Raw genomic sequence first — 27,218 nt, 5'->3', positions numbered from 1 at the left:
CTAGGCACCAGGCCAGCATGTGACTATATCTAGTCGCATTCTCTTGGAACTTTAAAGAATCCATAGGCAGTTTTGTGCATAGTTACAAAAGAATTATGCAATACTTCGTTGGTCTGATTTTTAAATCACCGGCAGGAATATAATGCTGTTTTGGCATACAATTATAAATAACTGGAAAGAAAATTCTGTATCTGAATTATAATGAGAGAGAGCCAGAGAGAGAGGAGAGAGAGAGAGAGAGAGAGAGAGAGAGAGAGAGAGAGAGAGAGAGAGAGAGAGAGAGATTTATTGATTGATTCTGAAGCCATAGCAAGAATACTTACTGGCAGAAAACCAAAGAGAACAAAGCAAAGATCTGGATATACAGGTGTGTGGCAAGGTCTAAATACAGAGCAGTCCCCTGTCTCATACTTGTGTAGTATTGAGAAGCAACTTGCTGTCCTAGGGGGTTAGCTGATGTGATGTGTACCAACATGCTCGCTATGATAGAAGGAAATCCTCCCAGGTGCTCCTTCCATCTTCAGTCCTAGGTCTCTTATGTGGAGAGCACACATCTACATTTGTATGGGACTCTCGCAGCCAAGCTGGAAGACTTCCAGGTGGCCATCAGAATCTGAGGTTGTTTCCTTAAAGATTGCTGTTAGCTCCAGGATGCCAGCCTTGTCCCACCATCTATGCTTAGTGAGTTATATCAGGGGAACTGTACTCAGCATTCTCACTAGCAAGGGCATTTTGTTTAAATCTCGGAAATTCTGCCCTGTCTTACCATGCCACCTCCTCTCCTGAATTTTACTACCTGCTCTTTTACATTTCTCACATCTTCAAGTCATTGGTCAAGAAGAATCAACATGGCATCCTCTGTGATGGCTGAGATCCATTGGGCATCCTCTGGGAGAGGTCTGGTTGATGACCCTATGCCTGCAGTTTAGCAATGTGAACCACTCCCAGACCCTGGAAGCTCTAGCTTGAGCTTGTCTAAGCACTCACAATCAGCATACAACCAAGGCTGGCTACGCATTGCCTTTGTCTTTCTAGTGACAGAGGTGCTTGTCTTAGAGATGTCTCTACTGCAAGAGAAGGAAGTCCCTCCTCCACTTGCCCTCTGATGAAACATTTGGCAGTAACCCACAAACTGGCTCTGGGTTCAGCCACTCCCTCTTAGCATAATTCTGGGCTAAATGGTGACTCTATTTTAGACATTAAGATATAAAAATATATCTGCCCACATTTAAAAATAAGGGCCTTTTTATCCATAGCTGCAACTCTGTTATTACATCATGACCTGATGATGTCATATCACTAATGTCATCTGACCTCATTGGCTCACTCAGGCTTACAGGACAGTGACTTACAGGACAGTGGCTTTTTCTCTCCCGGTACTGGGGCCTCAACATCCCCAATAGAGGGTCAGCATGATAAATTCCTGCTGCGGCCATTCCTTGGCTCATAGTGTCTAAGACTACAGTTAGGGATGCCATCATCTGAAGCAAAGCCCAATGTCATGACCTTGTCACTGATAAACCACCATTTTGAACATTCTGGCAGTCATGGTCTCATATTTTGGAAGGCAGATATCCAGAACTCATTGTATGAACTCCAAGGGTCTGGCCTAGTCCAGAGCTAGCCTAGTTGTTCAAGGGTCCTTGATATCCCTATCATGTGCATCTGCCATTTGTTTTACTTTGTCTTAACCAGGCCACCATCATGGTTCACAGTCCTACTTTCTTTCCTACATGCCCCTAGTGAAGCAGTTATCACAGTGATTACCTCCCTTACCAGCTGATCGTGAGCCTGGACACAGGAGCCTGTCCGAGAGCTGTATAGGTCCACAGGAAGTTCACCTGACTCCTCTCCAATGTTACCCAGCCTAAGAGATGTGCCTTCCATCACACCCCCCACAGAGCTACAGGGAGCAGCATGTTCTGTAATCTCAATGTACAGAGCCTCCCATTCCCATATGTTCTTCCTCTTCACTTTCCTGCCTCCCCAGTCAGCTCATCCTTATTGACTCTATAGGATTAGGCTTCCAAAGATTATAGCTAATGGCAGCCTTTCATCAGAAATCAGGCTAACCCTGATGGAGTCCCAGTCAAGACCACACATGCTGCCAGAGTGCCTGTGATCCACAGGCAGCAGCTCAGAACAGAGAGCTTACCCACTGTCTGGTGCTTGTCCCTTGTCATCTGGCTCAGGGTGCATACAAGGGCCATGTCTTAGGTCTTCATGATACAAATGCAAGTCGACTACAGATGGGAAAGGCTCCTACCAGGCTGAGTCTGGGAGGCCACAATGGACTACTTGTGACCTATTGTGAGGCAGCCAAGGAAGCCAGGCATAGGAGATGGAGACAGTCAGCTACAGCGAGCTTGCAAGTTGGAAGAAAGCCGTTTTAGTTTTCTGACCTGGAAGTAAGGGCTGTCATGTCCAGTCATTGAATGCTTCAAAGTTGTGGAAGTTGTCATATTAGCTCAGGATACACACTCAAGGATTAGCTCAGGATGCACACTCAAGATAAACCAGCCCAGGGCACCAAGACCTCCCTTGGGGATGGACCCTCATTGCAGGCATCTCTGCCACAATTAGCAGAAAAGGGTGGTAAACAATACTGATTTATGGAAATGGCCTGCTGTTCTTCCAGTGGAAATGGAGGGAGTGTTACTAGTGAAGACCGTTTCCTCACTTGGGACGCAGCCTCGTCCATCTGTACTTTGGTGTCACTAAAGGAAGAGCTCGGTTCTTTTGCTTGTACTTTTGCATGTGATAGCACAAGACACTGACTCTACTAAGAAGTTTTGGGTCACGGCTCCTGCGGACTCCTCAGCAGAGCTCTACCCCTGCTCTGCCCTGTTCTAGAGAGGGGTTCCACCTTCTGGGCTTCAGCAAAGACCACTGCTTCTCTGGATGTTTTCTTCTGTTTTGAGACAGGATCTCCCCCATGTAACTGCGGCTGGCTAAGAACTTTCTATGTAGACCAGCCTAGGCTGGAACACACAGAGATCCTCCTACCTCTGCTTTCCAAGTGTTTTGATGAAAGGCATGTACTGCCATGCTTGGTCTGGCCACTGCTTCTGGAACAAATGTGTCCATCACACTTGTGGTTCTGCACCTGGGTGGCAGAGATGATGGCCTCCTTTCTGAAAGTCCCTGCAGAAGATGTGCCTTTTCCTGGCTGTGAGATTGCTGGTCCTTTTGGTTCTTTGATGTTCTTCCACAAATGCCCATTGCAGGTTAAGTCTCTGAGTTAAGTGGGATAGTTTTAGCTGTGTATCCTTCCTGTGCTTTTCTGGAACCATCTTAATGATCCTAAGCATTGCAAGAGTCAGAAAGCACATCTCTGGTACCCCATTGAATATCATGACATCATCGGTCAAAGATGGTACCTCTACCTTTCTGTCCCCCAAACAAGCTTTAATCTTCAAAAGTTATACAACGTACACACCAATAAGACTGTTCTCTGAAAATTATAAAAGTGTGATCTGTGTGTGTGTGTGTGTGTGAGTGAGAGAGAGAGAGAGAGAGAGAGAAAGAAAGAGAGAAAGAGAGATAGATGGATAGAGTAGGAGAGGAGGAGGGAGGGAGGGAGGGAAGGAGGGAAGGAGGAAGAGATTTGGGTTCCCCAGGGTTTTAGCACCTTCTCTATGTTACACATCCACTGAACCATCTCATATAATCATACAAAGGCAAGTCAGGCAGGGCCATGCTGTCTGTGAGGTCATCAATATATATATTGATGTGCTTACACATACATGCATATGAGTGTGGGGACCAATGGGAAACTTCGGGTGCCACTCTGAGAAATGGTGTCCACCTCCTTTGAGACAAGGTCTCTTATTGGCCTGGAGTGCATCAGTTAAGTTAAACTTGCTAGCTGGCAAACTCCAGGGATCTTCCAATCTCTGCCTCCCAGTACTTGGATTACAGAATCGCACGACCATACCTGATAATTTATACTGATACTGTTATCAAATTCAGTTCTGTATACATGTAGGTAGGCATTTTACAACTGAGACATCCCTGTAGACCCTAAAAGTGTGGTTTTATATTTGCTGAACCACTTCAAGCTTAAGCTCTGGAGAGCTGTGTGTTTGTGTCCTTGCATAGGGCTGAGTCACAACCCATGTGTGGCAGAGGCCCTTCTAGGAGGACCTCACAGACAGCATGGCCCTGCCTGGCTTACCTCTGTATGATTATATGAGATGGTTCAGTGGATGTGTAACATAGAGAAGGTGCTAGAACCCTGGGGAACCCAAATCACAAGTACCTCCCTGCACTGTGCTACGAGAGGCCCAAGCAGGCACTCCTCACACTGGCACCAAGATTCTGTTTTCAGCTCCTGGAGGGAACATTCCTCTCCATAAGCCCCCTTTGTACCAAGGCGATGGGGCTAGCCCTAACTCTGCTAGCCGATCTCACAGAACCCTGCACATCTCTGCATGTGGCCACCTCAGTAAGAGATATAAAAGCTGCAACCTGAAAGAGATTGAATGACTTCACTGAGAATGCAGCAGCCACAGTGAAGCAAGATCAGAGCAAACACCCTATCCATGGCATCACATCCTCAGCTCCCAGAAATGTGGCAAAGAAACCCTTATCTTAAACAGCGGAGCCCATCAAACTCACAGTTCTGGTGGTTGGAAGTCCAAAGTCACAGTGTCATCAAAACTCTCCTTGCCTGCCAAAAGCCATCTCTATGTCCTGTGGCAATCTGTAGCCAATCCTACCTGCACACCTGCTTAATGGGATACTGGTCTTGTTGGATCAAGTTCTACTCTGATGACCTCAATGTAATGTTACATCTGAAGAGATCATGTTCCCAAGAAGGCTAACATTTGGGGGAAAGTGGGTAAGACTGTATTGCGGTCTTTGGGATGGACACATGTCAACTCTTAGCATCTGAGGCCTCCAAGGAGAGTTTGGCTGTGTAGGCCTTGTGGGACACAGCAACATGGATACCTTTTGGGATTGGCTCCCTGTGTTCTGCTCAGGCCCAGTCATGCTGAGGAGTTAAACTTCTATACTGATGTAGATTGCATTACTAGTATGCAGGTAAAATCCCTTAGGTGTGGGAAACCAGTGGTGCTTTCTTCTCTGCACTCGCAGTTCTCTGGCCCAGCAAGCTGTTCTCTTGAATTTTGCAAGATCTGTAGGGATACTTGTAAAACAACCTTGATAAATGAGATCTGGAGCTGAAGAGATGGCTTGCCAGTCAAGAGCACTTGCTGCTCTTACAGAGAACTTGGGTTCAGTCCCCATCACCCACATGTCAGCTTACAACTACCTATAAGTCCAATGCCCTCTACTCCCCTCCACAGGCACCAGGTATTTCTATAGTATATGGTATTTACATACAAGCAGACCCTCTTACCTACACATAAAAAACAAAATCTTTACACAGTAACACACAATGCATATACTTTTTTTTAAAGGGACTGAAATCCAAGACCAAGACTCATGACTTCTATATCACAGGCCACTGTCACCTCTGTGAGGTCTCTGTGGGTCAACGAAGCCAAACCCAGGCTTCTTAGTTCATTTGACAGTTCACAAGAGAACATTAGCACTGAGAAGTTCACATAGTTGGAACATCTTGACATGTAGTAGGGTTTTTGAAAATGGTGCCTTTGATGATTAATCTTCATCATTACTTAGACTGGATTTAGAATTATTATGGAAGCCCTTCTAGGGTGTCCATGAAGATGTTTCCAAAAAAGTTTAACTAAAGAAGAAATACCTACCCTGAAGTTGTCAGTTTCTTCTCACTACCTGAGGTCCCAGACTCAATGAAAAGGAGAAAGTGAATGGAGCCTGATATGTTTATAAAAAGAGAAAGAGAGGAGGGATATGTTCTGGTGGATATGTGATGAGGTATGGGGGAAGGGGGTGCCTTGGCAGGCCCATGCTGAGTCATCCCTCCCCCGCTGAGGGACCAGCCACACAGCAATATAGTATAGAATGTAGTTTATTTAGGGCATAGGGAGGGGAGTTGAAAGGGTAGTAGAGACAGAGAAAGGCAAATATATATATATATATATGTATATATATATACATATATATATATATATATAGAGAGAGAGAGAGAGAGAGAGAGAGAGGAGGGGCAAGCAACTCCTTTTATAGTGAGTCAGGCATAATTGGCTGTTGCCAGGTAATGATAATTGTGGGGTGGAGCTTAGACAAAAGGCTAACATTGTCAGTGTTCAACTCTCTCTGCTTCCTGACTGTGGATGCCATGTGGTCAGTTGCCTTGTGTCCTGCAACTATGCCATCCCCACCAAGATGGACTGTAACTGTGCCAAAACAAATCCTTCCTTACGTCGCTTTTGCCAGATACTTCCTCACAACAAGAAAAGAACTAATATAGAAAATAGTTACCAAGAAGTGAGGCCACTGCTGTGACAGATCTTGGGATTGATTCTTAGGCTTTAGAAATAGTTTGCCAGACGAATGTAGAATTTGGAACTCTGATCTAGAAAAACCCTTGAATGCTGCCACAACACAAGCTTAATGGGCCGTTCTGGCCGGAGTATGGAAGACCAGAATGATGTGGATAGCGGCGTCAGCTAGGATTCCCAGCAAGAACGGAGGCCTTCAAGTCTGCTGAGAACCTGGCTACCATCTGTCCAGGTCCTGAAAGTCTAGTGAGGCTGAGTTATGAGTTAAGTTGTTTGATGAGGGAATCTTAAGGCAGGGTAGCTCTAGGGCTATTGAATAGCTACTGCTCTCTGCATTTCATCTTTGTAGCTCACTGTGTGTGTGTGTGTGTGTGTGAGAGAGAGAGAGAGAGAGAGAGAGAGAGAGAGAGATGGATGGATAGACAGGAAGAGGGAGGGAGAAGGAGGAAGGGAGGGGAGAAGGAGGGAGGGGAAATGGAGAGGTAGAAGGAGGAGAGGGAGGACACAGATAGACGACAGGCAAGCAGGCAGAACAGAAAGATGAACAAATAAATGAGTTTAAAGTTAATGACAAAGTAGCTGAATAAGTGTCAGATTAGCACCATTAAAGAGAAACCTGTGCTCTGCACTGGGGTAACAGAAAATGTACCCTGAGAAGACAGACCCCAACCCACAAAAGGCTCTACTTAGTGAAAAAATGTAAATTCTCCGGGAAAGAAAGCCTGTACTAAGAATCCTACAGAGGGGATCTCTGCTCAAAACGACTGCCTAGGACAGTGCTTTCCCAGGATCCATGCAAGAGAAGGATGGAACTGAGGTCCATGGGGGGTTATACCAAGGTTCTTCAGACTAAGTGCGACAGGTTCAGAATCCATGGAAGGAGGCCATTGCATGAAACTGGGAAGATGAAATCTAAGATATATTGTTGAAAATATCAGAACAGTGGGATATCCACCAAAAAAGAGGCTTAAGGCACAGAGAGAGGTGCCCCAATAAAGACACTGTATGTGTGGTAGACTAGAGCCCTGGAACTAACCAAGGCTGTTGAAGCTCAGGTGATCTTATCGCCAGTCGCAGATGCAGACACAGGACTGCAGGGCCAGTGTTTTCTCTGTTCTGCTCTTTTCTTGCTGACATTCATCCCTTTTGGAACAGGAATGTTTGTTCTCTGTTGTGATGTGTTGGAAGTCTGTGGCTTTGATCTTACAGGGGCTTCTAGTTGAAACTGGGTTTTCTGAAGAAAGTTCACGCTTTAAACTTTTGAGAGGCATTGAGACTGTTAGAAAGTGATGTGGACTTTTGGAGATAGACTAACTTAGTTTCAGAGCTGAACATGAGGCTTTAGAGGGCAAGGATGAAATGCCATGACTCAAAGTATTATATTTGAGTGTCAAGTGGATAAGAGGTTGAATTGTGATTCTTTTATTTTTAGATATTTTTTTATTATTGTATGTGCATGGGTGTTTTTCCTACATGTATATCTGTGCATCATATGCATGTCTGTTGGCCTCAGAAGCCAGAAGAGGGCATTAGATCCTCTGGAACTGGAGTTACAAAGAGTTGTAGGCACCATGTGACTGCTAAGGATCAAACCCTGTACCTCTGGAAGAGCAACCAGTGCTCTTAACCACCGAGGAAGCTCTCCATCCCCTGCAAGTATTAATCTTAATTATCAATGTGACTAGATTTAGAATTATGGAAACATACTTCTGAGTTTGTATGAGAATATTTCCATAAATTCTTAACTGGGAGCTAGAGAAATGTTCCAGTGGTTGTGAGTGCTTGTAGAGGACCCAGGCTCTGTTTCCAGTGCTCGCATGGGGGTTCACAATCACCTATGACTCCAGTTCCGGAAGATTTCCTGCTATGTTTTGATTTCCACAGGCACAAGGCAAAGACACACACACACACACACACACACAGAGAGAGAGAGAGAGAGAGAGACAGAGACAGAGACAGAGACAGAGACAGAGACAGAGATCATGTACAAGAACCCACATACATAAATTTAAAAAATACTTTAACTGTAACTAATGAGGGAAGATCCACCCCAAGGGCTGGATAAAAGGAGAAAGAGAACAGATCATTGGCTTTCACTCATCTTTACTCCCGACTAAGTATACAATGCATAACTAGCTACCTTCCATGTCTCCCAAAGCAAGATGTGCAGTATTTACCCTCAAGTTCCTCCTTAAGTTGCTGCATCTGGTACTTTGTCACAGCAACAAGAAAAGCAGGTCACATTATTTCTTTCTGTCCCTAGGTATTCAGAGACACCCATCTGGGTTCTCCAAGCATTACAGCAAACACATGTAACAATGTGTTCTTTTTGCCTAACTAAAGTAGGACTGAATACATTCAGTTCTGTATATTTGTTCTCCCTCACTGGGAACATAGGGCAGCATTGCTGTCTGGTTTAGTGGGGGCTGTAGGTAATGTCTGGTTACATAATTGCAGTTCATCAACTGTCAGTGAATGTGTGAAAGTAGGGAAGAAAGCTGTGACCATGGAGACCATTCACTGGGTTGACTATAAGGAGTGAGGGACATGGAGGAGTGGCAGTGATGCAGGTGGATGACCAATGTGGGCAAATGAATGGTGCAGAGTGATGAGCACCATATAGGGTTGAGACTTGGAGGGGTGGAGAATATAGAGGCGTGAGGAATGGGGGCATGAGATGAGCACATGGAGATTTGATGGACATGAAGGGACAAGCACACAGAAGGGGAAGTGACAGTATATTAAGCACCTAGGATGACCACCATGGGGAGAAGAGGAACATGGAGATACAGGCAACTTGGGGGAATGCATGTTCCAGTAAGATGGAGATGACTGGCTACATATTGCTATTGTTTGGACCACATGAGCAGCAATACCAGGAGCTATAGGAACCACTTTTCTGAGAGGTCTATTCTGGACCAAAATGACTTCCATGCATCTTCTAAACACCAAGATTCTATTTCCAACATCCATTAATGATGAAACTTCAGAGCTTTCCAGTTTCAGGAAGACTTTACTGGGCTTTTTCCCTTGTAATTCTGGAACTTGTCCCTTATGTTGGCACTTATGAAAGTCATTTTCTATTTACTGATGAGAGAGTGGTCTTTATACACATTTTGCTAACTCAGTGGACTTCCACTCCATCTGTGGGTCCATCTGTAGTCTTAGACTTATTCCTGAACTTCTCACTGTGTTCTAATAATAGATGCCATTTATCACAACAGTCCTGTAATTAGATATTAAACTCCATATTTGGAAAGACAAGTCCAATCCTCTGAAACACTGAGTAATTTATCCAAACTCTCCAGGCTAGCAAACAGCAGAGCTTAGACTTTAAGCTGTTTTCTCCTGGGACTGGCCAAGAACACTGATCTTCCTGGGCCTCCATTTCTTCTATATAAAATAAGTATACAGCCCCATTCAGTAGACAGTAGTATAAGTATCCAGATGAGCAGAGATGACATCTGTAGAAATTTGGAATGTTGTAGAAATTAAGAATATTGATGAACAAGGTACTGATAAGTGACAGATACTGGGAAAAGTCAGAAGATAGTGGTATGGGGTGGGGTTGACCAACAATATTCTCCACATTTGTTTCTCACCTTCCTGCCCAGATTGTGGATCTTATTAGAATGAAAATAGCTCCAACAATTATAGGACTAGATGCAGAAAGTGAGATGTTCCTGGCTCTAGAGTTCTCAGACTGAGTTTTAAGAAAACACACCCATTACTGAAACTGCTCAAAGTTGCCATCATTGGCCCATGTGTCCAGTCACTCTGCCATGTGAGTGCTGCCGTGAGAACAAGGAGGAATAACTCCCATACAGCATGGATGGGGTGGACCTGGTGTTTGTTTGTCCCCCCCTGGCTTTCCTGAAACTTGCAGTTGACCTGACATGCGTAGACTGATCTCACAGGCCCCTCTGCTATCCCTATCATCCTTGTAGTCCAGGAAGCCTGTCTTTGTTGCTCATAATACTATGTGCATTCCTCCCGCTGCCTACTATAGCACTGCTTTAAAAACATGAACAGGGAAAGAAGAAGATGCATTAGGTCAGAGAGTCACTACTGTCTTGCATATCACTGTGTATGTCCCTGCTGTGCATGGTGCGCTGGCCCTTTTAGGAAGGCCCCATGGGTTTCCAAACACATAGCCCAAAGTAGACCAAAAACAAAATAGCCTAAGATTAAAAGCAACATACAAATACAAAATACAATCTAAAACCAAATATACCACCTGAGGGCAGGAGGGCTTGTCTGTCACCTGAGGTTCTGAAGATGGGGGAAAGGTGAATAAGCAGCCTGCCTGCATTCTGCAGCTGCTGCCACTGCTGTAGTCAACAGGCAGAAGCCATGACAGAGTCTCTTTATATGCAGACTGAAGGCTCCTGCTCACCGTCTTTCTTGTCCCAAACCTCCAGATTCAAGGGACTTTTCCTGCAGCTCTCTGATAAGAAAGTCCAGCTGCAGCCACCCGCTGAGCCCAAGCACACAGTTGTCCTGTCTGCTGTTCTGGGCCAAGCTGTTCCTGTGAGAGAAGCCGCAGTTGCTCTCAGATCTCTCCAGCCTAACAAAGAGTTCCACTAGGAACATTCAGAACTTACTGAGCATGCACGCAACACTGGGGCCAAGGAACCAGGAGCTGTGGTCTTTCTTTTCATTGTTCCTTCCCCCACCAGATCTTGCTGTTTATAAACATTTCTCAGTAGAGGGCCCCCTGTTGCCTAAAGTTGGTTTACTGAGAACATTTATAATAAATCAGATTTCCAGGTTCCCCCCTGGAACACTCTGGAAGGAACTAGGAACATGGTTCTCTATTACAGTATTACAGAGTCAGTTTAGCAGGCCACCACAGAAACTTGAAGGTGGTGCGCCTCTTTATTTCCCCTAGTATGTGTGAAAATATAGAATATTGGAATAATTTAGGAATATTCCTTAACAAATATTTATGATGGTAACTTGGAGTTAGGAAAGGAAGGAGTACTTCAATTTCCTGATGCTGCCAGTTTGTAGTTAGTACAGTTATGCAGAAAGGAGCCATCCAGCCCATGGGATTTTTTTGATACTCCACATCTTTGCTGCAGAAATGGCTTGACATTCACTGTCTTAACTGCTTTCATAGTGCTTCTGCAACCTTTAACAGATACATAGGTGGGTAGATAAATGTTAATACCATGAGATGTGTGACCCTTCATCCTGTCTAAATGGAAATCCTGTCTAATTCTGTCTCTGCTGAAAACACTCCCACCACACCCTAAGACAGACTGCTAGCTGCAGTGTTCTGTTGCCTAGAATCCCAGTAAGTAGATCATGGTTCCCAAGTTCAAGTCTCATAACTTCCCCAAACCTGGTAGTGGTTGTTTTAAATTACATGCATGCATGCTTGTCTCTGTGTGACTATATACACAAGTGCAGATTCCCTTAGAGGCCAGAAGAAGGCATCAGGTCCCCAGAAGTTGGAATTACTACGGGCCACTGCCAGCCACTGATGTAGATGCTAGGAACCCTACTCAGGTTGTCTACAAGAGGAGTATACCCTGGTAAACAGCACCTTCTGTTGCTGTTGCTGTGTTGCTGTCATTTTTAGTTAATGGTTGGGGGTATATGTAGCTCAGTTCATAGAATGCCTGCCTAACGTTATGGGGCCATGGATTCAGTCCTCAGCACTATATAAATCCAGTGTGGTGGTACATGTCTGTTAACCCAGCATTGGAGATGTGGAAACAGGAGGACTAGATATTCAAAGTCATCATGGACCACACAGTGAATTAGAGGATAGCCTGGGCTATAGGAGACCTTGTCTAAGAAGCCAAGGCCTGGAGTGATAGCTCAGTGGTTGAGTGTACAGCTCTTCTAGTGGAGCCAAGTTTAGTTTTTAGCACCTACTTTGGGCAGCTCATGACTACCTATAACTCCAGCTGTCATGGAGATCTAACAGCTCTGACTTCCATGGGCACCCATACAAAACCCCACATAATTAAAATATCTTTTGAGTAAGGGCTAAGATGGCTCAGTAGATAAAATTCTTGCTATGCAAGCCTGATAATAGGAGTTCAGTCCCTAGAACCTACACACATTAAAGATAGGAGAGAGCCAACTCTGCAGAGTTGTCTTCTGACTCTATACATGCTTTATGGCACAAGTGCACCTACACACACACACACACACACACACACACACACACACTCATGCTCACAGACATTTTTTTTCAAAGTAAAATCTTCAAGAGAAATGAAAGAGCTAGAGAGGTGGACATAGAACCCTTTAATGCCCACACTTGGGAAGCAGAAGCAGGCAGATCTCCTTGAGTCTGAGGCCTGCCTGGTCTGCAAAGCAAGTTCCAGAACAGTCAAGGCTACATAGTGAGAACCTGTTTCAAAATGAAATTACAGAAACAGGCAAGGGGAAAAAAATCCCCAAGATTGCATTGATACAACTGAACTGGGTGGCTGTAGAGGGTGTAGCTTACCTTCTACAGAAAGTGGCCTGTCTGTGGAAGGCTTAAAAGCCTTACAAGTACAGATGTCTCTGTCTCCCCAGAATAAAAGACATGGTGTTGTGTGTTCCTCGAAGAAATATTCCCGGGTTGGGAGCAATGTTTGAGAGTGGTGGCAGTGTTTGAACTTGCTACTGAAGGACAAAGAGGCTTTCACAGGCTCTGGCGCTCTTAGGCCGTTCTGTCTCTATAGCCTTCCATCTGCCCCCCCTCACCCCCTCCCGTTCCCTTCCCCCTCCCCCACTGCACAGCCCATGCTTTCCACTAAGCTCGCACTTTGTAAATTCCTTAAGAGAAGGCAGGTAGAATCACAGCAGGCAAGAGGCAGTTTGTTCCATAACTAAGGTATTGCACCATTAATCCCACTGTGGGGACAGGGTCTTCATAGAACTCTAATTCTGCTCTCTCAGGGCACACTCATATCTTGACAGCTCGGACTTGTTTCTCCTTTGTGTGCTCTTCATCTGCATTTTATCTGACCCTTGCTTTCCTTTTGAAACTAAATTCTAACAACCATGGCAAGGCTTTAATGATTTATCAACAACTCTTACATTTTGGATAGTGGCCTTCCTGTTCGTGCGCACGGTTATGTTTATTTACTGAGTGTTGACAGAGCTGTCTGTCACTGAAAGGCCAGTGCTTGGTTAATTCTGTGTAGAAGATAAATTTGGCATTTGAGCTTAGTATAGGAGGAAAACTGTCAAGGTGTCTGAATTCTGCCAAGTGAGAACCCTGGTGCCTCCCCCCACCCCATCCCACCCCCAAGGCAATGCCCTTATACCAAAGATACATACGCAGAGTGGGGAAAGGAAGGGCCCACACAGCAAGGTGTGGTCCAGAGCTGAAAGGGTTAGCAGGGGAGCCTTGAAGCTCATGGAGCCCACAAGGTACCCCCCAATCCCACCCAAGCAGTGTTCCGCTCTCCTGCAGTTGGAGGGCTATACAGCAATATAATCCTCCACTCTTGGCTTACTTGCAGATGACCACTCCAGGATCCTGTTGAAGTCTGAGAACAGCCATGGCAATTCCGACTACATCAATGCCAGCCCCATTGTAAGTACATGGTCCCTGGGGAGGGAAGACATAGGGCTATTTCTTATATGGTTGTGGGCCATATGGTAAAGGAAGGTACGGGTTAAGTCTCTGCTCTGGCTTGTGAACTGGTCCCAGTCTTGCTGCCTCTGTACTGTCAGTGTGACCTGCAGTGTCCAGTCAGCAAGGGAGTTTTCCTGATGGGAGAACTGTGGCTTGGGATGATTCCTGCTCAGTGTCACGCCCCTTCCCTAGAGTTGCTACTTCCTGTTTATTTATGGAGTTCAGAGTACCAGGTCCAAGTATTTCATGGCCTTGAGACATGACAGGACAATGGGCTCTCCTTCAGGCTTCTCCAGTGGCCGGAATCCTTTTCATATAGACCAATAATGAATGAGGGTGGTTGTACCATTTATCCTGATGTAGTGGAGGAGTGGACGGGCAGCAGGTTTGCATGCCCAATGGTAGAGTGGTTTCACCCATACCTTGAGGCATGTCCTTCCCACTCCTTGTGATGTCATGGTCCCATAGTGGCCCATCTTTAGGCTCAGGATATATTTTCTTATCTCCAGCCTCAGAAGAAGTGGCTGAAAAGGGAAGAGTAAGAGCCAACTGAGGGCTGACCAAGAAGAGAGGGAGAATTGGTCATGGAGGGCTAGAAAGCTGGTGTCAGGGAGGCTCAGCTCAGTGGTTTCCACAGTGGAGCTGGGCTGATGTGGCTGCAAGAGAAGCGGCCATGCAGTCACAGCACATGGTAAGAAGCATCCTAATCAAAGCAGAGGCTTTCATCCTGTGGATCGAGGGCAGATGTAGCATTGACCACAACAGGAGTTTCCCTCAGTGGAACTCAGGGAAGTTCCACAAATCTCACCTCAGTTCTGAAGCTTGCATTTACCAAACAGGGCCTACAGCACACATTTTCTGACAAGATCCCCACAGTACCCGGGTGCACGGGTGATTTCCAATTCATAAACCTGGATCATCGTGTCCTGGGCTCTTCCCAGTCCTCCAATAGGAAGCTGTCTATGAGCATCTGTTCAGCATATTGTGGGGAGGGGCTTCTGACAGACTACTATGAGATGCTCAGTACCATCCCTTTTGGGTGGAATTGTCATTAAGACTCCAGCACATACGGCTGATACCACTTCCCAACACCTCAGCCCACACAGTGAGCTCAAGCACTGTGAAATATGGACTGAATGGGGAGCTGGTGCTTTGTCTATACCACCTAAGCCCAGACCCTTACATGTCCAAAGCAAAGGGGTACCTTCTTTACCTCAGCAGGAGTGGACTTTAAACCCAGAGCTCATCTGTTTCAGTGGTTCTCATTTTGGAGCTGCTCAACTATTCTTTCTGCATCGGACTAAGTCAGGCTCCCACCTGAGACTTGCTAGCTGACTCACTTATGAGCAGAGTTTAAGTTCTGATTAATGAGTGCCCGGGCTCAGGCTCCACATGATGGGAAACTGACAGGGGATAGCCACTCAAAATTATTTGAAACAGTTTTCCTCTTGTCCTGATCCCTTTTCCTGGAAAGAACTAGATGGGAAAACCAGAATGTAAGCTGCAGCTATTTTCGCTATTTTCAAGTCTGAACATCAAGAGCTCATGCCCTGGCATGCTTAGCTGTCCCATGTGATGGTCAGTGACAAGCAGCCAACCAAGTGGGTTCAGGCTGAACCCCTGCCTCAGTGCGGGCTCATGTAGCTCTACAGCTGCACCATCCACAGACCAGTGTCACGAAGTAGCTTTCCGTGGAGGTAGGACATCCCCATGAGTTCATGTTCAGAGTGACTCCCAGGCCTTGCTGTCCATGGCTCTAGGTCAGAAGGGTCAGTAGGAAAGGCAATAATTCTGGTAACATTCACTTTCTCTTTGCTTGATATTATAATTTTTCCCTCTAAATTTGGATTGTAAGAATGAGTCGGAAGAAACTGATTGTGCCGTCTGTATGAGGTAATTAGAGGAACCATGATAATGACCTTCACAGCAGCCACTGAATGAGTAGCTCACAATTACAGTGCAGACAGCCCTGACTGTGCCACATAAAACTATGATAATTACATCTGTGCCTACTCCTCATTAAATTTCAGGGAAGTCATCCAGTAGTAAATAAGGAGCAATCTTTGCTTTTAAATCGGGGTCATGAGAGTAAACGGGGATTCTGCCACCCCACGTAGTGCTTACAAGAAAGAAGCATTCACTCTAAGCACCATGCTTAGCTATTCCAGAGGCTTCCAGACTGAGGGAGGCCACCCACCTGGCCATGGTTAGATAAGCACCCAGTATGAGTGACCCAGAACCCAAGATTCCTGACACCACCAAGAAACAAGCTCAGCTGTTCATCCTACTTACTGTATCAGTGACAGGAGCAAGATGAATGTTTCGGTTTGAATGCAGTTAACTAATTTAAGTCAGGACAGGGTGGATCCTAAGAAAAGGATGACAGATGTCCTAAGAAGTTGGCCAAGTGTGGGGGGACAATTTGTGGGTTCTCAGAACATATTCAACCAAACATCTGTGCTTGTAAGTTTGGTGTACATCCATGTTAAATAAATCTCTACTCTGTATATGAAAGGGCCTTAGACAGCATTTCCTGATTCCAAAGCTCTAGTACCCAGGACCTCCCCGGTGAAGACTTGGGATCAGGACAAGAGTCTCATCCTGTTTGCTTTTAAGAAAGCATGCAGTCCATTCATGTTGGCACGAGCTTTTAATCCCAGCACTTGTGAGGCAGAGGCAGGCAAATCCCTGAAATCAGAGCTTTCCTGGGTCTACACAGAGAGGTTCAAGACAGCCAGGGCTACACAGAGAAAACTTGCCTTGAAAAATGAAAAGATAATTCAGTGAAACCTGGCTCATATCAGGGGTATAAGGGACACAGGGGCCTCAGAATTTATACAGACACTCTGTATAACTCCAGCAACCCAGGACTGTGCATCTTCCCCAAATCTGGTCAGGTCTTCCCAAGATTTTGGGGTTGCAGTTTGGGGAGGACAGGGCCAGTCTAGAGTAAACACTCCCTGTCTAGTGGCCATAGGAATTTGCTACTTCTTCCCTCCTCCTAAGCTCTTCAGAGCTTCTGACTTTGAATGCCTCTATTTTCAAAGTCAGTTTTGTTTGGAAAATTGCTGAGGGCTTTAGTGTAAAGATGAAGCTGGTAACTCACAGACTGAACAGTTGTCATCCTTGTTCAGCAGCAAGACACTGGCTTGTCCTTCAAGTCATGCATGTAGAAATACATGGGCTGATACATACCTGATGCTATGATAACAGCCTGAGATACAGCTGAGTGAGGTCTAGAGTCAACACAGGCTAACCGGACAAGCAGAGCTGCAGATTCAGCCCATTGGATGCCAGGGGCTTCTGACTTGGTTTCCCTAAAGTCACCTGAATGAGTCTCCTAGGATTATCTGTTATGCTGATCTCTCTGAGCAGGCTGGGTTCCTGAAAATGTCCCCAGTAAGAAGACTGTGTGGTTGAGGCCATTGCCAGGCCAGTTCCTTAGCTTACCACTGGAAGCTAAAGGGTATGCCCCAGCAGTGGAGTGGAGGCTCTACAAAGGAAGCATAGGTGTGTCCTCACAACCTCCCGCCCTCAAAGTGTGCCATCCGCCTCAGCACATTGCACATATTCACTGATGTGCTCAGAACACCTGCTCAGATATGTGTGTACCCTCACGCTGGTGGAGTTGTGCCTAGAAATCAGTGTCCAGCATACCCACTCCCTGACTCTGCGCACAATAGAACTGAGACACTGCATATACCTGGGAGTTTGTGTATAGAACCATAATACTGTTCATGTGAAAGCTATATGTAGAAGCAGAAAGCAATGAGGAAGGAAACAACCATGAAGGATAGAGGACGCTGGAGTGGGCGTCATGTTAGCTGGCCACCATAGCAGTGTGGATACCATGTTAGTTGCCTATGACAACAGAGTAGACACCATGTTAGTTGGCCACCATGGCATTGAATTCCCCTACTAAAATAAATAGTCCCATTCATAAAACCTATCACATGAACTCCAAACACAGCTGCCCTGCCCTGAAAACTCAGATGTAGTGAAACTTCTGTCTAGCTAAATGTTTGCCTCACTTCTGTGCAAAGACTGAACCAAACCAGGGTGGACTTCCTGCCACTCACACTGGTGGGTGCAAAGTGCTTCTTGCACCCTGCATCCTGTGTTGCTTGTCTCCTCTCCCGGATGTTTCCGGTGCCGCCCTGCTCACATCCTTGGCTTTCTGACCTTCTTCTGCCCGGTGTCTGAGCAAGTTTGATGGGGTTAGGTGTTTTATTAATGACAATTAAGACCTCTCAAAAAGTAGACAACCTGCCCTCCTGAAATGCTGCCCCTTATTTTTTTTTCCTCTTAATCTTGCATTTCTCATTCTGAAAACAGCTAAATTGGTAGTTTGAACATGTCACAAATTTTAAATATGCCATATAGTCTATGTTGTTTGGGGGGAAAGAAATCACACAGGAGACGTGGGTGGGGCATCCCCTCCCCTCCATGGCTGTTTGCTGAAAGACAGGGCCTCTGTAAATAGCTGTCACCCCCAGCAAATGCATCAAAAACTCCTCAATTCCGCTAAGCATTTTTCTGCTGAAACATCTTAATTGGGGCTTTCAGTGAGAGCAACATAATTTTACCTGTATTGTGTACATTGTGAATCTCAAAACGAGGTCCAGTTTTAATTATGCATCATGAAATTAGATGTGCAGAAAGCTTTCCCCTGCTCCCACCCCAACCATCTTCCACACTGTTGTTCTGTTAGAATAACTCGCACAGGCTGCTTTGTGTTCTTGCCCTCTTTCATGGCTCACGTAATTACAAGGTGCGTCCGGCACCTTTATGTGCTGACAGGTTTCATCTCTGTGAGTGCTCACAAGCTGTGCACAGGCTCATGGGGGCTGAGACGCTTCCTTCCTGAGCCTTCATACTGAGCACATGGTTAAAACTTTTTCATGTGTGTGTGTGTGTGTGTGTGTGCGCGCCTTCAAGTTATCCATTGAAATTAATGTAGAACATCCCCCATGCGAGTGAGCAAGGTGCATGACAACAAATCAACTAGCCTCAATCTCGTTCTTTGTTCTCAGTCTCTCATGGTCAGGAAAGAGATGGAAATGGAACTTCTAGAAAGGTGAACCACATCTGTGAAATGCCTGTGAATGCACACATGGAGATACACAGAGGTGCCAATACACACAGGCATGAAGACATACACACATACATATGCATATACAGAGGCATACAGACACACAAAGACACATATACAGACACATTAGACACAAAGAGACATAAACATGCAAACACACGCCCACAGACATGCAGATACATATTCACATGATACCTACAGACACATAACCGATGGATGCACATATGCAGACTCGTAGGCAGACACACACAGACTCACAGACCAGTGATTACAGGTTGGCTGCATGTGTCCCTCCCAGGATAAACAAAAACACACAACATTAATGAGCTCCTCAGTCAAGTATTTGTATGTGTTCTAAGACACACAAGCTTTTCTACTGCATGTGGGCCTGGGCCCATTGCTAGGACCTCAGGCATAGCCACTCTCTACTAGACAGCAGTTCTGGCAGGCATCCACATGTCCTGGAGTGGGGGAAAGTTGTCTCCCCATCCTGGAGCAGAGTCTCAGCTGCTCTGAGATGGCATAAATGGTGAAGAGCATTGCCCATACAGCAATAGTAGGCCACTGGCTCTGTTCTGCTCAGCTCCTGGTCTTCATTTGTATGCACTGCTCTGGAACAGGATAGCCAGGCTGAAGGACTCCGGCAGCTGGAGGTTTCCTGGCTTTTATGCATCTGATGGAGGTGGGCCTTCCCATGCAGGCCCTGTATGTTAATAGCCATGGGTACAAGCTGTGCTGCCCTGTGTGTTCGAGTCTTCCTGCCTGTGTAACTGATTCTTATACCAACCCTCTTGTTCCTGCAGATGGACCATGACCCACGAAACCCCGCATATATTGCCACCCAGGGCCCACTTCCCGCCACGGTGGCCGACTTCTGGCAGGTGAATCTTCTTTAATTAATTTTATTTTCTAAAGATAAGATGTTAATGAGTTGTTTGTATATCAACACAATGGACTCAGTGAAACAAATACTTTAGGTGGGGCGGTGGTGGCACACACCTTTAATCCCAGCACTTGGGAGGCAGAGGCAGGTGGATTTCTGAGTTGAGGCCAGCCTGGTCTACAAAATGAGTTCCAGGACAGCCAGAGCTACACAGAGAAACCCTGTCTCTAAAAAAACCTAAACAAATCCATTTATACTGCTTTTCAGGTATTACTTCAGAATTCATGAGTTCTTTATTTTCTCATCTGAGATGCTTAACATTTTAACAATTTTTGCTCTTTAGCTATATTATAATTTAACCTTATAAAAGATAATGAAGCGAGATTAATACACATCTACACTATATTTTCTTCAAATATGCCTTTATTGTTTTATTCTTATGAAGGTGAAAAATGTGCCCAAAATACAGTTTATCCTCTTTGAGGGCTTTTAATTTTATATTTCAAAGGCCATCCTGGTCTTTTCATCCAGCACAATCCTGCCTCACCCCAAGTGAGTCTGAGACTTGGGAACTGGTTCTAACATGAACGAATGAGGGCAGAATTAGAGGTCAACAGAGTGCTCTCCCTGACCAGGATAAATAGGACCAGATTTGGGGAAGGACATGGTGGGTCACAGGATTGTGGGTGTGGCATGGATGATCATCCACTGGAATACAAGGCTAGGCTCCCCCAGCAGCAGGTTGTAGCCTCTGGACATGTGTTAACCCATAGGGACCCTGGAACAGAGGCTGCAAATAGCAAGACTGCTGGATGCGGTGCGGTAGACCCAGGGGCCCCAGGCAGACAGTGCAGCCATGTGTAAGCCTGCTGCTGTGTAGTCAATGGGCTGCAGCAGCATGCTGACCTAAGACTAGATTACTCTGGATCACTTGATATAGACTAGTCTGCCAAAGGTCAGTAAATCAGCTGGCATTCCCGACTTTTGCTCTTCCCCCTCCCAATTAGTGTAAAAAGGAAATGCAAAGGAAGGGGTAGAAATGCCTGCAGCTGGTCAGGGCACTTTCCCTCCACACACACACTGAGCCTCAAATTTCATCACCTGCTTTGTGGGCAAGACTCACCAACCAGGCGGGAGAGGTTGAGCACGAAATGCATCCATGTAACCGCCTTCTCCTTCTCATGTTGTTGGGGAGAACAAAATAAAGCACGCTCACTGGGCCCCTCTGCAGATGCTCTTGAGTGTGGCGTGGAGCTAGTGACCTTTGCTGCAAGATTGGTGTTGAGCACATCGGTGTCCTTCAACTCAGACAATAGTTAGGTTCCCTTCATGTTAAACTCACAGAGTGTCCATCCCCAAAGAAAACTGTCTACTCACAAGAAACTTGGGCACACTGTCTTCAGAAGACCCTGCGTGTTGAACCCCACTTCAGTCTTCTTGAAGTAATTTGTCTATTCAACTGCTCAGAGCTACAGCCAAGAAGAAAGAAAGAGAACATTCTGAATCACATGGCAGGACAAACATGCTCACAGGATACCAAGCCCCCTGGGTTCCCTCCCAAGTGAATGCTTGGAGGAAAGACACACCAGCAGGTGCAATGTTTTATGTCACGGTCCTCTCACCAGCACAGCCACAGTCCACTGAGTTGTGGGAACAGTGACAGCTCACACCCACTTCCAACTCTCAGATCATTCAGATAAAGAACACAAAACACTTATATTTATAATAAGCCTTTAAAGCACCAGAGCTAGGCAGATATCTACACTCTATACTATTATGTCTACTTCCCTGCCAATAATCCTTAGATATGACCTGCCATATTCTACTGGGGCTGCTCTTACACTAACTGGCCTGCCCTCATGGCCATCTTTTCAAGATTCATCTACCCTATGGGGTCTTCTCTTCCAACACCTCTCTTCTCTTCTCTCATGTTCAACCTCAGATCCCAAGTTGGACCTGAACTCTGCCTACCTTTCTTTTGTCCAACTATGGGTTGTAGGCATCTTTATTCACCAATCAGGGATGACGTGAGGAGCAAGGTTATGCAGCACCCTTCGTCCTTGTGAGGATCTTCTCATCCCTGAGGCACCCAGGGCCAATAATTAGAATTCCAATACCTAGTGACAGACCACGTCTGAACAGTTTTAAATTAAGGAGCCAGGTTTGCACAGCAAAGGCTGGTTAACTCTGAGAGAATTCAAAATTACAGTACATAGTAATAGACCAAACCTCAACAAACCTTTACACTGCTGTCTGTGAGACTAGGAGGTTCATCTTTTACCTAAGTTCATGGCTAGAGTCAGAGAGCTTAATTTGCCTTCGGCTTATTGTAGACTGCTACTGTACTTGTTAAAGATGACTCATTTATTTCATCACTATGCACTGACCACAGGACATTTTAGAGAAAGCAACTCTAATTGGAATTAACAAAGGAAACATTGTAAAGTGAGAGGAACTGCAGGATCAGTTGAGGCACACTTCAATTGAAATTTAGTATAGAGTCTGGGAGGCAAAATGCCTTCCATTGGTAACAGCTGTTCTACATCCAGAAGCACCCATGGCCTATAGGTTCTGTGCCTGAGGATGTCAGCACACTTGAGGTTGGTGAAGCAAAGCACCTTGGAGGGGTTGGGCACAGAAGAGGAAGAGGAGGAAGAGGAGGAGGAGGAAGGGAAAGGAGGAGGAGGAAGAAAAGGAAGAGAAGGAGGAAGAGGAGAAACAATAGTAGTTTACCACACCATTCCATTAGAATTCATGATTCATACATGTGACTACTTCAGGGAGTAGCCAGGGTTACAGTTAGGAGATGTGCATGCCTGCAAGGTAAGCAGAAAAATTCTTTCCTGTACCCATCTCAAGGATGCCACCTTAGAGGATTATAACTAGGATCTGCACAACAAGCAGACAGAAAATAAAGGGGGCACATTAGCTTGTCAGCACTTGCAGCTAGCCATCCACCATGCCATGTGTCTGAAGTGCCTACACCCTCACAGCACAGCTCTTCCTCAATATCTGTCAAGTTGAGTATTCATCAAAACACAAATGGACAGTCACCTTTGCTGCTGGCCAAGCAGCATGCACAGAGAAAGCTCCCACTATCTAAAGCTTCTCTCAGGCCAGAAAATCTCCCACAGAAGTGTGAGCACATTTTTAAGGGATAAAACTATGTGTAGCACAGCACAGGATGTGGACATCAGACCACTAGGAAGAAAAAGATATCTTCCTCCTCCTCCTCTCCCCTTCCTCCTCCTTTGCACATGCGCACTCTTGGCCTTCAATAGGAATAGCTCTTTTGACCTTAGAACTAGAGACAATGTTACAGAAAGTTGCAACATAAAGCTTCTCTTCAAGAAAGCTTGGCAGGTGATGGCAGCAAGGGGTGCTCGCCCAGGTGTTTCCCAGGCATGGGTTAACTATACCCTTGTTAGCTATGAGTGAATTTCTGTGCAAAAGGCCAGGGTAGAGTACTAGTCTGAGGGTGAACATCCTTTCTTACAGCTGCTGTGACTACACACAGTAAGCCAGTGTCAAAGACAGCAGGATTCACTGCCAGCCCCATGGCCAGAAGTCCCATGGCCTAGTGGACTGGATTCTTGTGCCATACTGAGAGAGGTTCTTCACGGGACTCTCCAGCCTAGGCATCATGACTGTTTGCAGCATCTGACTCCATCTCTACCACTTCATGGCCTTCTTGCTTCAAGTCCAGACTCCTCTCCTGATCCAACCTCCAGGCAATGGCCTAATAGTCCACCCCAAGCACTGTGATTTCATCTTAACTTAAATTCACTGTGCAGGTCAGACTGATGTTGAACTCCTGATCCTCACCTCCCAAATGCTGGGATTACAAGCATGTGTCCCCACACCTGGCACAGGTGCTGTTTCCGAGTGATGCCGCATTTACAGGTTCCAGCCGGACACAAGGGCCACCATCCATCCTCTAGGACTTTCTGAACAGTTCACCAACTCCACCCTCACACACTGCCAGTTCACCCACCCACTGCTGCATCCACACTTGTTAGACTATGCTGTGTGGGGAAATGATGACAGTATTAAGCTCTATGTCTTCAAGACAGGCACAAAGGTTGTCAGATTATCTCATTCTGCAGTTGGTCAGGTCTGTAGATGAGAAACCGACAACAGAGAGAGGCCGGCTGCTGTCTGGGGGCTGAGAGGCCTCAAGTTAACCCTTTCCAAGCAGCACCTGGAACTCCCTCTGTAGGAGACAGAATAAGGAGCCAGCAATAGATTTTTCTCAGAGAGTAAACCATTTGGAACAAGACAAACTTTGAGCTGGCTGTAACACCAACAAGCCCCTATGATCTCCGGCACTTGGGAAGCTGAGGCAGGGGAATGACAATCTCAAAGCCAGCATGGGTGACAGAGTGAGACCCTGTCGAAAGAGAGAAAGGAAGAGAAGAGAAGAGAAGAGAAGAGAAGAGAAGAGAAGAGAAGAGAAGAGAAGAGAAGAGAAGAGAAGAGAAGAGAAGAGAAGAGAAGAGAAGAGAAGAGAAGAGAAGAGAAAAGATAATATATATCTCAAAGGAAAACGATCCAGCATGTGAAGAGGAGTTATAGCGTCATAAGCAGGGCAGACTCAGGCTTTGCATTCTCCTCCACACTGCTTTCAGTGTCTGGAACTTTGTGTTTGCTTCTGGGACCACAGTTCAGACAGTTGCAAAATACAATTAGAGACCACCAAAGAATTCACAGGAGCATCCAGGATGGCAAAATGTTCTATAGCTACAGGAGGAAAGGGAACCCACTGAGGAGAGAGCTAGGAAAGGGTCCTCAGCAGCCAGTACCACAAGTGGGCTCCACTCACCTGCCACTCCACCTCTGCTTGATGCTTCAGAAAGCTTAGCCTGGAGGACTAGGGCAGGCGGGAGCGACCCTGCTGTTGCTACTTTGTTTCCAACCCAATTACCCAGTAAAAGAAATCTCAACTCAAGCAGTAACAATACAAGCTATAAACCTAGATTGGGCAGATCTCCCACTACACTACTCTATTCCCTTCTATATTATCCCATATAACTAGCGGTTTGAGGTTTCTCCAGGCCAGGAGCTTCTCTCTCCTTCCCCTTCCGACTGATCCTCTGTAGCTCCTCCCCTTCCCCCTTGATCCCTTTCTCCTCCCCCAAACCCTCAGCTCCTCCCCCTTCCTCCTGCCCAATCATTGGCTCAAGCCTTTATTTGAAAAGTTAAGGTGGGGAGAAGGTTCACAAGGCAACTCCTCATCTGTAGCCCCTCCCAGGAGTGGAATTAGCATCAAAATACAAGCCCAGGGCTATCAGCTACACCCTGCCCCTTCCACCTTGGAAGGGCTGTTCACAGGCCAGTTGATTTTTGTTTTTTAAAGTGGGAATGTTTATTTGGGCTTGTGATGTTTTACTGTTTTGTTGGGGACTTCTGAAATAATTCCCAGGACAGCTTAATTCCTAGTGTCCCTGTCTTTGATGCTCACAGCTCTCTCTCTCTCTCTCTCTCTCTCTCTCTCTCTCTCTCTCTCTCTCTCTCTCTCTCTCTCTTTCTCTCACACACACACACACACACACACAAGTAAGTGCCTACAGCTCTTTGGAGAATATATGTCCATGCTTTGGTCTCTGTGCTTAGGACATACAGATCCCAGATCTTCCTCTAGAAAAGACTCTTCTGTCTATAAGGTGCCTCCCACTTACCTGCTGGGCCATGTGGAGTGGAAGGCGGGTGCACGTATTAAGAGGGACAGAGACAGAGGAAAGGAAGTAACCTTCACTGCACACTCTCCTATGTGAGGCACTGGACAGGCTCCTGGTCTCACTTGACTACCTAACCATCCTGTGGAGATAGAGCACAAGGCTCATGTGACATTGCCTGGGACACTTAAGAGTTGTCATAGTCACATATAGGGAGCAGAGTCATAGATGTCATGTGCATGGAGAGAAGAATCAGTGTCTAGTGGGGACAGTGCTTCATCCTGGGAGGATGGGACTCTTCTGGAGACAGATGGTAGGAATTGCTGCCCGACAGTGCAAATGCATGCACTGTGTCCAGATTGAGCACTGAGAAACAGTAAACTTTACATTATACACACTTTACTACAGTTTGAAACATGACGAGTCTGATTCTATCATGGGAAGGCAGAGGTTCTGACATGGTAGCCATACCATGGGAAGGTTCATGGGAAGCCATACCTGACCTGCGGAGGCCACAACTGGTTGAGACAGAACGCATTCTAAATCCAGATCCAGGCGACTTGCGAGTATGGTTTTTTATCACACCATGCTTCTTGCAAGTGCGGAGGCCCCAGGGATGGGACAGGTATTCCTGGTGAACAAACACATCTTTATGGAGAAAGAAGAAAAAGGCAGAGATTCTGCTGTGCTGACTTTTGGCATCAAAGAACCAAGTGTTTAAGAAACAGTGCTTAGTCCCCAAGGCATAGGCATGGAGGGCCACATTCTTCATGTGTGTGAGATGAATTGAAGGGTATGGGGGGTGTGGGTCTCCATGAATACAGAGCAATCTTCCAGGCAGGGGGATCCCCCCACACCTGCTCTATGCCCACAAAGGTACAGGTCAATATTCACAGATAGAAATTCATAGCTAGAAATACCCGAGCATGCTCAGTGGAGAACTAAGGATCACTACAGGTAATGGAACAAGGAGCAGCTGTGCAAACATTACTGAGCTCTGACCCTTGGTCAGAGCACCTTGTCGCTGTCCTCCTCAGCCTCCCCTGAGCACCTCTGAAGGCTACAGTTATACGATAAACCCGTGCAGAGAACCAGGGAGGCAGAAAAGGGGATGAAGGAATGGCCTCCCACATCACAGTGACCTGGGAACCTGGGAATTGCAGTGATGTGGCAGAATGCTGCTCTTCATCTCGGTATAGAAGCTGCCCACAACCCAGGCAGGTGTCTGCTGTCTGGCCAGTCAGCTGGGGCAGCACCTTCACAATGTTCCTCGTCTCCAGTCAGGCTACATATTGTCTCTAGTGCCATCAAGAGTCAAACCTTCCGTCTTCTAGACACAATCCCAGCATACCTCAGTAATGGTGCCCCACCAACTCATTAAAAACATCTCAGTTGCTGGATGTTAAGGCCCATAATCTCTCAGGTGCCAGCTGCCATTTTATACTCATCCCAATGGACAGACCTGTGTCCATCCATAAGCTTTGTCCTCATCCAGCACTCCTCGTGAGCTGGGGCTTGAATACAGACTTAATCGCATGCATGATTCCACGATGACTCGTCCTCAGTAGCTCCAGACACTCATGAC

At 46.1% G+C, this 27,218-nt stretch overlaps 1 protein-coding gene across 1 annotated transcript in view; it reads left to right on the top strand.

Moving 5' to 3' along the window:
• The window catches only part of Ptprn2 (protein tyrosine phosphatase receptor type N2), a 756,234-nt gene that overhangs the window by 693,148 nt on the left and 35,868 nt on the right, over positions 1 to 27,218 (top strand). Inside the window, exons 16-17 of the mRNA XM_052184845.1 lie at positions 13,868 to 13,941; positions 19,879 to 19,956. Coding sequence (XP_052040805.1) covers positions 13,868 to 13,941; positions 19,879 to 19,956 — 152 coding nt within the window. The remainder of the gene's footprint in view (positions 1 to 13,867; positions 13,942 to 19,878; positions 19,957 to 27,218) is intronic.

This window comes from Apodemus sylvaticus, chromosome 6, assembly GCF_947179515.1.
Source record: "Apodemus sylvaticus chromosome 6, mApoSyl1.1, whole genome shotgun sequence".
NCBI classification, from domain to species: Eukaryota; Metazoa; Chordata; class Mammalia; order Rodentia; family Muridae; genus Apodemus; species Apodemus sylvaticus.
Note: the sequence above shows the minus strand (reverse complement) of the source record. Positions and strands in the feature narration are given on the sequence as shown.